This window comes from Gavialis gangeticus, unplaced genomic scaffold (genome assembly GCF_001723915.1).
Source record: "Gavialis gangeticus isolate Ggan-Ray unplaced genomic scaffold, GavGan_comp1, whole genome shotgun sequence".
Taxonomy (NCBI): Eukaryota; Metazoa; Chordata; order Crocodylia; family Gavialidae; genus Gavialis; species Gavialis gangeticus.
In genome coordinates, this window is record NW_017728973.1 from 1,711,750 (window position 1) to 1,721,459 (window position 9,710).

Sequence of the window (9,710 nt, forward strand, 5' to 3'; positions counted from 1 at the left end):
TTGCTGCACTTGGTCATCCTGCCGTTCAGGAGGCTTCTCACTCTGCTCTGCCTAGGCAAGATGATGGCTGTGAAGTGGGCTGCACCGCTGGGTTTGGGACTGCATCCTCACAGACTCTTCTTGCCACCCTTCCTGTCTTGGAATAGCAGACATCCTCGTCTCGGCTGCCTTCACAGAGCCACAGCTGCTGCACCTGCTCCTCCAGGTGGGAGGCGGCATTGGCAGCCGAAATCCAGAGGTAAACGTGAGGTTGAGGTGTCCCATGTCAGATCTCTCAGCAGTCACGTGCCTTCGTGCTCTTACCGCAGACCTGCCAGGCGTGCTTCGGTGCTCTCCAATTACAGTCAATCTTGCAGAGGCCATTGTATCCCAGTGTCAAGAAAAACTGACCCCCAAACCCTCTAGCGCATGCGTGAGTGCAGCAGCTGCTTGCTTCATTGCACTAATGGACAGTATCTTGCCGGCACCACTGACAGGGCTGGGCTGCAGCGGAAGGCAGCATGTCTGATGGGCAGATCCGCAATGCATGAGCTTGTCCTTAGCAATCTCCCCTGCAGTTGTGCAGGGCCCAGCTGCAGCTGTCCTTCCCCTCCGAGGTGCACCTTCTCCAGGTGCAGACTCCATCTCAGCCGAGAACCTGGGCTCTCCTCTCCACTCTGCCATGCAGGCTTGTCTTTGAGATGGACAAACATGGACGCATTGCTGGATGTACTGACGCCAGGAGTCCATCTGCATAGCAGGAAGCTGGGCAGTCTTGCTCAGGTCCGCACCAAGTCACTTGTCGCTGCGCGAACCTCAAGCAAAGCCACTTGCCTTGTGCTCCTGGTCAGCCAAGCTGTGACATCGGGTGAAAGGTCCCGGCTGAGCCTTGGGGGTGAACTCAACTGCAAACAAAACCCGGCCTTAATTAGAGTGAGTTGTTGGAGGGCTCTTGGATTCACCTGTTAACCCATAAACACATCCAGGCAGCAAAGCTGGAAGTGGCTGATAGAAGCTGGGCATTAACCTTTGTAGGGTGGGGAGTGTGTGTATCCAGACAGGACTTGAGCAGCGTGTAGCGCAGTGCAGGTCCCCTGGAGCACTCGGAGGGCTCCCCACAAGAGCAAGCTACTTCTGTACGCGAGGAAAGGGGAGCTGGCATCCCAGTGTACAGCCCATGTGCTCCCAGTGAGGGACAGCACAAGCAGAGAGGAGAGCCCAGTTCCCAGCAGAACTGAAGTCCAGACCTGGCGAAGGTGCACTTTGGAGGGGAGAAACAGCTCTAGGGTGTGCTGTTCTGTCCCCCCGGCAAAGCCTATGGGAACTGGATTTAGCGCACTTGAAGAGTGGAAGCAGGGCAAGGTGTCTCTTTGTGTGTGCACTCTTAGCGCTCCCGTGTCCTCTCTATGTGCATTATGGCCACATCTAGAGCCCTGCCCTGGATGGGGGCCCCTCGTGCCAGGTTCAGAGACCATCCCTGTCTCCTGGATAAATGGAAGCACAAACCCAAAGGCCTGATTGGTGCAGAACTGGTTAAATCCTGCGTCAGTCCTAGCCACGCACCTGTGGAAAGAGCAGGTCAGCAGGCCACATTTACAGCGGGTGCAGTTGACCTCCCCTTTGTCTTCTCTACAAGCCCGATTAACTCCATGTGGCCCTCTCCAGTCGAGGTGCAGGGACAGGTTGCTCCCCGTCATCTGCTCCTCGTGCTCAAGGATTGGCTGTCGCCTGGATTGGCTGGACTGAGCCGCACTGGGCTTCGGCTGCTCCAAGAGAGACAACAGACATGCTCTTGAGGCCCAGGGGAGATTGCAGGGAAATGAAGGATCTTCTTGTGGGCCTTTGGTCCCTACTTGGCTGAAAGTTTCTGGAGCCATAGAGGAAGGCTGAAGCCTCGCTCCGTGGACTTGGATGTGGGTGGGCAGGTTAAGCGAGAGCGGGGCCTTACCTGTTGGCCTCTGAAATGTTGTGTGTGTGAATCCTGAGCTGGAAGCCCCATCAGGGACTGGGAAACCAGGGGAAACTTCAGCATTCAGTCTTCGTGAGTGGAGGAATAACCCCCTGCCCCACTCCATTCTCTGATCCATGCCATTGCAGAGAATGAAATATGCATCTGAAGTGTGATCAGATCATAGCCAGCTGCTGGCTCTGGGGCCTTGTGGGGATTTTCTAAAGCTTTCCTGCCACGGGAAAGGCCACTCGGGTTCCTTCTCAGCAGTTTCGTGAATGCCTTTTTTTCAAGGTTTGTAGCAGGGTCAGGCCGAGAGCAGAAGGAATTGGCTTTTTTTAGTGTTAATGTTTCATAATGAAGCAGCTGACTTCACCTCGCCTTGTGCATCCGTGTGGGGGAGAGCAGGAGCAAAAGCAGCTCAGGAGAGCAAGGCTTTTTACTGCTGCCATCAAAGCCATAAAACCAGGTGGCCCCAGCAAGCCCAGCGGTCATTAGCCTGGTCTGTTATTCAGTAACTCCCAGCAGATGAGAGACTGGTGCCTGCAAGACCTCTGGATTCTGCCTCCCGGGACCAGAGCAGATAGAGGTTGAGCTACCTTGTTTGTAAGCAGCAGTCCTGCCGAGGTGGCTCAGCTGTGTCCAGCCTCACGCCACGCTTCTGTGATTGCACTTTACTCAGGGCACCGCGTGCTCCTCTCCAGTCCCGGACATGGTGACTCTGTGCTTATGACATGTCGTGGCCACTGTGACCGCATGTGTAGCTGGCTGCTTAGAAAACTAGGGCAGCAATTTACACTAGGGCCCACATCACTGGGTTTGGGGAGCAGAAGATTTACACAAAGCCACCCACCTTCCCAAATGGGAGTGCTGGGAGAGCTCGGCACCCGTGTCAGCTGGCCTGCTGCTGCCATCTGTCGGCCTGTTCCTGGCTGACACCAACTCACTGCTGATGGCAGGGCCTGTGTTAGAAGCAGTGTCGTGGCTGCCTGGTTTACTTGTTCCCCATGCCATTCGCTGACTTGCTTTTACTTCGGACGTATTGGTCTGCACAAAGATCAAGCTGACTTCCCTGTGTTTTTTCTGTCCTCTTTCCCTAGCCTGATGGATCGGGAGGTGGCGTTACTAGCCGAAATGGACAAAGTCAAGGCAGAAGCGAGTAAGACACGGGTTTTTTCAGTTTAAAAAAAGCCTGGTCTCAAAAGCTGTTGATGTGTGCTGCACTCCTGTGGGACCAGAATGGGCAGTTCACCTTCTGATATATACACCCTTCTCTGGTGAACAAACACAACACAGGCACATGGCAGGGCCCATTTGGGAGGGCAGCTTTGTTCTGCAGGTTACAACGGCATTTAGATGGGACACGCACCATAGCTTCCCCCTGTTAGTTTTATGCCTTTACTGTTTTACCAGATTTGTCCAGTTCCAGTGGAAAGTTTCTCTTACAGAAGTAGCCATCCCTCTGTTGTGGCTGCAGTCCGTGCTTCTGTGTAAGTGCAGGCGAAGGACAGCAGGCAGTTGACTAGCCCCTTTTTATTAGTTCTCTGAGCTAAAAGAAATGAGCACAGTAAGTGGTGAGCAGCAGGTTTTCGGTTGTTAAAATCTGGGGCGTCCTGAAGCTAAGGAAACTTCTTTTTAAACGTGACTTTTAGCCAGATGATAGCCCTTCTTTACAACCCTGCTTTTTGTATTGAAGCTTAATTTATTCAAGGTGGTTTTAAGTCTGGGTGAATCTTCTCCTGCCGCCAAGACTTTGCCTGATTTAGCTGATAGAACCGGGTAGTCAATTGAAACGCAGGCACGTTTCCTGCATGACGGTATCTAGCTGGTGGGTAGGTATTAGAGCTTCTCCAGATCATTGTTTTCCCTGCAGTGTGCTAATTCTGCAGGGTTAGGAAAAGAGCCCCGATGACAGCAAATGCGTAGGCTGAAGCAGAGAGCTTAAATTCTGCTTGGATGTCCTCTGTTTTTGCCTGGAGTTGTACTGAAAATCAGTTTAGCACCTGCCAGTCAGCTGAAGCTGTCTGGGCTGAACAGGAAGGAATCAGGTTGGAGGGAGCAGACTGTTTACCTGTTTTATCCTGTGTTCGGGTAGAGATGTGCTGGCACCACCGAAACGAGCACTGTGCCTTTCATAAAAACGGGGCAGCTAGTTTTTAATTGCTTTCCAGTAGCCTTATTAACCAGGGCAGCGACTCAGGTCTCACAGGTACACCCTGGGCAGTGTAGATGACTCACAGGGCACAAGCTGACAGTGATGCTGTGGGCCAGGAGCCTCCACTTCATGGATCGGCACCATGTGGTACTTGGCACTGTACAGAGGAGGAACAAAAGAAATTAGATTTCAGCAGTCCGTGGGTCAGTAGGAGATGGGGCAGCTGCACATGGGAGGCTCATCTCCAGCTGTGCATGCACCTTGCAGTTGGACCACTGTCTTTCTTCAAGCAGAGACTCCGCAAGGTGAAATTTGGGGTGAGGCGAAACTGTGCCAGGCACTGAGTGTGCAGCTTTCCTTGGGTGCTCTTCTCTGCAAGGGGAGCCTTGTGGGACAGGGCAATGTCCAGTTCTGATTGGTATCTTCCTTCCCAGCCTCTTCAAGCCCAGCAGTCCCCTCTGTCCCTGCAGCCAAAGTTGGGGTTTAAACTGCCTAGCTCCTGTCACAGCCCACTTCCACAGCCACTCAGCGTCCAGCTCAGTGCTGCAGTTCGTGCCTTTATCTGCATGATACCCCCACATGGCATCCCAAGAGCCTGGTAGAGAAGAGAAACAGCCCCCAAAATACGAAGTCCTCAATGCAGCTCACAAACCTGGAGTCCCTGGATGAGGTTGGGGGTGCCCAAATTCTGCCAGACGGAAACGTTCTGCCCAGACTGAGAGGTGTTCGATTTGGTTCGGAGCAGTGTGTGCATCTAGAGATGCAGGTCCCTGCAGCTGGAGGGAGGGAGGCAGAGCCCTGTGAGCCAGTCCTTTTGCTCTGCACTTTGATGCCTGGTCACCCTTTTTCCCCCTGGGCTGCCTTGTGGCAGAACTGGAGGAATTAGACTCTCAGTGGATGGATTCCTCCTTCCCCATCGACAGTGCTTCATAAGCTCATGGTCTCCTTTGCAGTGGAAATCCTGGTCAGCCGACAAAAGAAAGCAGAGGCTTTAAAGAAGATGACGGATGTGGCTGTGCGGATGTCAGAGGAGCAGCTGGTCGAGCTCAGAGCTGACATTAAGGTGAGCTCCTCTCTTCCTTGATGTTACGTGGCCTGTCTGGCCATGCTTGCCTGTGACAGGGGAACGTGCTCAGTGCAACCCCCAGGGAGAGGGAAGCAGACTCCTTTCCGGTGCCGCGTGTCTGCTGGCCACAACAGTGTTATGAGCTGTGGCACACTTTGTCCTGCATCTCCTTTGCGATGTCTGGTTTGCTAAGCTGCCATTGACACAGCTCAGCCTTCCAGCACACAGGGCATAGTCTGCCCTGGTCTGCCTGGCAGCGTCCTGCTGCCCCCACCCTCTTGTGACTTCCTTCCACTGGGGCTCTGACCCACTAGAGCCCTCTGCTTTCACATTTCTTAAAACTTGCCATTCACCCACATTTCCTCCACCACGAGAGGTCAGCACCGAGCCATCAAAGGGGTCTTTTAAAATCCTGTCTGAAATCAGCCCTGTGCCCAGTTTCTCCCTGCAGTAATGGCTCCTAAACCCAGTTTTTTCCTCCTCTGTTGGCTGACAGCATCCACAGGAGAGTTGTGGAGCCTGACTGAGTGAGTGACCCTGCAGAAGTGACGTGCTGGGAGACAGAGACATGCTTTACTAGTGTACACATGCATGTGGGCAAGTGGCATGCAAGGCCCCACACTGCTAACGGCCCTCTTAACTGTGCTGGGCCTGGGCCTGGGCCCAAGTGGCTGTTCCAGCCTGGAGCCCCATTTTCCCTCTGGATAATGCGTTTCACTTGGGCCTGGCATTAACATGTAGGCACTCCCTCTTGTTTCAGCACTTCGTTAGTGAGCGCAAGTATGATGAAGACCTGGGGCGAGTGGCGCGGTTCACTTGCGACCTAGACACGCTCAAGAAGAGCATCGGCTCATTTGGCCAAGGTGAGGCGGTGCAAGTGGCACAGGGGCTGCAGGGGGACTGGGCATCGGTTACTGTCGCACTGGAGAAGCCTCCAGATAGGTCCCCATACCATACAGTCTGTAGGCGGCAGCATGGGTGTTCAGGGGAGAGGGTTAGGGTTAGGGACGTGGAATTACCCATGACCTGTTGGTCTCTGCTTTCAGTCTCTCACCCAAAGAACAGTTACTCGACCCGCTCCCGGTGCAGCTCTGTTGCATCCATGTCCCTGAGCAGCCCGAGTGAAGCCTCCGCTCCCTCCACCCCTGACTGTGCCTCTGCCTCTGCTCCAAGCCTTACGACCGGGAGCAAGAAGCCCCCACCCTCCACGGATGCACCCGCAGCTGTAGTGAACTCCAGCAGCCGTCCATACCAGCCTCAGCGAGAGGTAGGTGGCCGCTTCCCTGCCCTTTTGCAGCAGAGGTGTACATGTCCCTCTCGGGGAGGCTTCCTAGCTGTGTTGTATTATTCTGAGTTTTGTGCCCTGTATTATTCAGTCCTGCTGGAGTTTGTCCCAGCTCAGTGCCATGAAAAGCTGCGCCCTGGTGATAGGGCAGGAGGGCACAACAGTGACTGAGGCCCCCAGAAAGGGGCTGGAAAGATCCTTGATTGCTTGCACTCACATCATGGTTAAACTGCGCTGGTGGGCACAGAGCACTGACTGCCGACCCAAGCCTGAGAAGGGTGCTCTGTGCCCGGACTTGTCTGACAACCCGGCCTAATAGAAGCAGTTACTGAGCAAAGCCTGCTGCGTGGCTGGAGGATCTGTGGCGTGGTGTCTGACTGTCAGGGGCCCATGAGAGCCAGTGCCAGCCCCTCCCAAAGGAGGGTGTGTGAAAGCCACCTCTCTATGAGACCATGCCAGGAGGTGCTGGCACAGGCTCCCAGTCCCCCAGAGCTGGCTTGCCAGCATTGCTCATCAGCCTTCCTTTCTGTTCCAGGGAAACAGGAGACCAGGACAAGGCTACAGGCCCCAAGGCCAGCGCCACAGCGGCCCCTCCAACCCTGGCCGATACGACCATGCAAACCGGCCCCGGAGCGGGCCCGGGTATCAGTCCAGCGCCAGGTACCAGAATCCCCCATCCCGACCTCCAGGGAGCACGAGCGATCTCAGCCAGACTCATTCCACAGGAGCCAACAGCACGACCCCCTCGGAGCCGCGGCAGCCCCTACCCCTGGCCCACCTGCGGTCCTGCCCGGCCAGCACCGAGGCCAAGGGGCTCCCCCAGCGCAAGCCACGATCCAGCCAGCCGGAGGGGGCGGGTTCCTGAGGGCGCCCACACTGCCTCCCCTGGGAGCTTGGCTCCGTAGCAGGACTGTAGGGAAGTAGCTAGATGTTAACGAAGGAAAGTTTACACTTCTCATTTTTGTGCCACTTCTCTTCCTTCCCCCTTTGCCTCCTTTCTTCTCTTCCTTGTGGAAGCTACGTAACGCGTCTGCCCTGCACCTGTTGGGAAAAGTCCTGATGCTGCTACATCTGCTGGGCATCCCCAACCCAGGTGGGTTCTCTCCCTTCTAGGCCAGCCCACCTCTTAGCCAAAAACCCACCTCCCAGAATCCTACAAGCCAGTCCCAGGGCTTCTGGTCTGCGCTTTGCTGGCCAGGTCATCCTTAGAGCAGCAGACTGCTTGTGCTGGCAATGAAGACAGCTTCTGGTCTGGCTGGCCCACCTGGGTCACACAGCGAGAGCCAAGAGGGCTGTGGGGAGCCGCTCCTCCGAGCCCCATGCTTCTGAACTGGAGCAGCCACATCTTCAAAAGACTGGAAAGCTTTCACGTCTAAACATAGGTGTTCCCTGGTTTTATGTTTGGGGCGCTCTCTTCTTTGCCCCCAGCCCTACTTGGCCCTGAAACTAAATTTCTAGCAATACCAATTAGCAGAGCTAATCCTAGGTGAGACCAGTTGAAGCGCTACTGTCATTCTTTATCGTTGTACAAATAAAGACGATGTACGTGTTGAACCACCCTTGCCCATGCCTCACTACCGGCGGCTGGCAGTGGAGGACGGAGCGTGGCACAGACTGCAAGCTGGTTCCTCATTCGTTTGCAGGCTGGCCGTGGGGACGCGGACGTGGAGGTGATTTCGGAGCTGCCTGGTTTTTAGAAGCCCCCCAGTGTGGCAGTAGCTGGGCACGGTGCAGTGCAGGCCAATGACTGTTCAGACTCACTAGCATCTCAAAGGCTGAGAATGCCACTTGGGCACCCAGTTATTAGGGCTGGGCCCCTGCTGCTTTCCAACTGGAGATCTCACCGGGGCAGGGAGGAGCTGTTGCATCTTCTGCCCTGCTCCAAGCACTGACTTCGAGCCCTGATCCCTTGCTCTGTGCTGTGACAGCACCGTAGGTGAGACGTTATCCCACAGTGCATCCTCGATGGTCCTCGGGAAATGGACACTGGGGCTGGCAAACCCTGTAAGTGCAGCCGAAAGTCCCTCGGTTTCAGAGCAAAGGAAACCTTGGGCATGAAAAACCAGGCTGGTTTTGTGCTCCAGTCCCTCGACCTTGGCTGCGGCTTTGCGCAGTAGCGCCATGCTCCCCTGGCAGCTTGCCTGCCCGCCCCAAAATGTCCACCCGCATTTACACCCCGGCTTCTCCCTTGAATTGACGCAGCCTCAGCAGTGCAGACCCACGGCCCCCCCAGGCCTGCATGTATCGGGGGCCGGACAGTGATTCTGTCTGGCACGCAGGGCTGCGATCCACCGCGCAGCACGGTGATGGCCTGCCGGGTTTTGGCCAGGTCCCTTTGGGCCTCCCTCTCTGACGCTGGCACCAGCACAGCTCCTGGCTTCTTTGGCTTTGCTTTTTTTTCTTTGTAAAGCACTTTCCCTTCTTTGCTGAAGAGAAGGGGACGGTCCAAGCCTCGCTGACCCGGCACACGATGCCGCCCGCCCGCTGGCCGCAGAAGCGGGCAGCGATGTGCCCCTCCCCAGGCCTGCAGGCCCCTGGGCACTGAACCAGGACAGGAGGCTGGCGGAGCAGGGATTGCTGCTGCTGCTCCTCTTCGCCCTCCCCCGGCGCTGCTAAATACGGCACTTCTAAATGCAGATCATCTTTCTTTCTTTCTTTTTGCGGTTATTTTTCACCCCTCTCCCAGTTGCCTCCGTGGCACAAAACCGCAGTAGGGGCATCAGGCTGGCGAGGCCACCCTGGAAGCTGCGAGGGGCTTTTAGCAGCTCCCCCCGCACTTGGCGTGTCTCTGCTTTGTGGGAGGGGAGAAGGGAGACTGCACTTGCAGGCCCCATTCCTGTGGCCTGGGGAGGTGGGTACTGTTGGACCCATTTTAAAGAGTGAGAAACTGAGGCTGAGCCCCCGGGATGGCTCCAGGGCCAGGCCCCCGTGAAAGTGAAGGGAAGCCAAGTGTCCGGGGGAGGGGGCAGGCGTCCCCAGCCACCCCCGCGGGGCAGCGCCAGGGCACCCAGGCTCCCCTCCCCTCCCTGCTGCCCTCGAAGGGCTCCGCGGTCCCGCCGTTTAACCCCTTCGCGTCCCAGCCGCGGCACAGCGCCGAGCACCGGCCCCGCCGCCCCCGGCCCCGGGCGCCGCTGGTCCCAAACCGTCTCCTAGGCGACGGGGGAGGGGGGCAAGGGCCCAGCTCCGCGCGGGCCTGGCCCTTTAAGGGCGTGTCCCGCAGTCTCCATGGCAACCCCCCGCGGAGGATGCTGCGGGAGGCGGGCGCGGAGGCTCCCCG

The 9,710-nt window shown here is 56.4% G+C and overlaps 1 protein-coding gene across 2 annotated transcripts in view; it reads left to right on the forward strand.

Annotated features, from left to right (window-relative positions):
- Nucleotides 1-7,571, forward strand: part of SPATS2 (spermatogenesis associated serine rich 2) — a 37,368-nt gene extending 29,797 nt beyond the window's left edge. For both annotated transcript variants that reach the window (XM_019506046.1, XM_019506038.1), the window contains exons 9-13: nt 3,028-3,086; nt 5,036-5,145; nt 5,909-6,011; nt 6,195-6,415; nt 6,969-7,571. In XM_019506046.1, the coding sequence (XP_019361591.1) occupies nt 3,028-3,086; nt 5,036-5,145; nt 5,909-6,011; nt 6,195-6,415; nt 6,969-7,298 (823 nt within the window). In that variant the 3' untranslated portion in view covers nt 7,299-7,571. The remainder of the gene's footprint in view (nt 1-3,027; nt 3,087-5,035; nt 5,146-5,908; nt 6,012-6,194; nt 6,416-6,968) is intronic.
- The last annotated feature ends 2,139 nt before the right edge of the window (nt 7,572-9,710 follow it).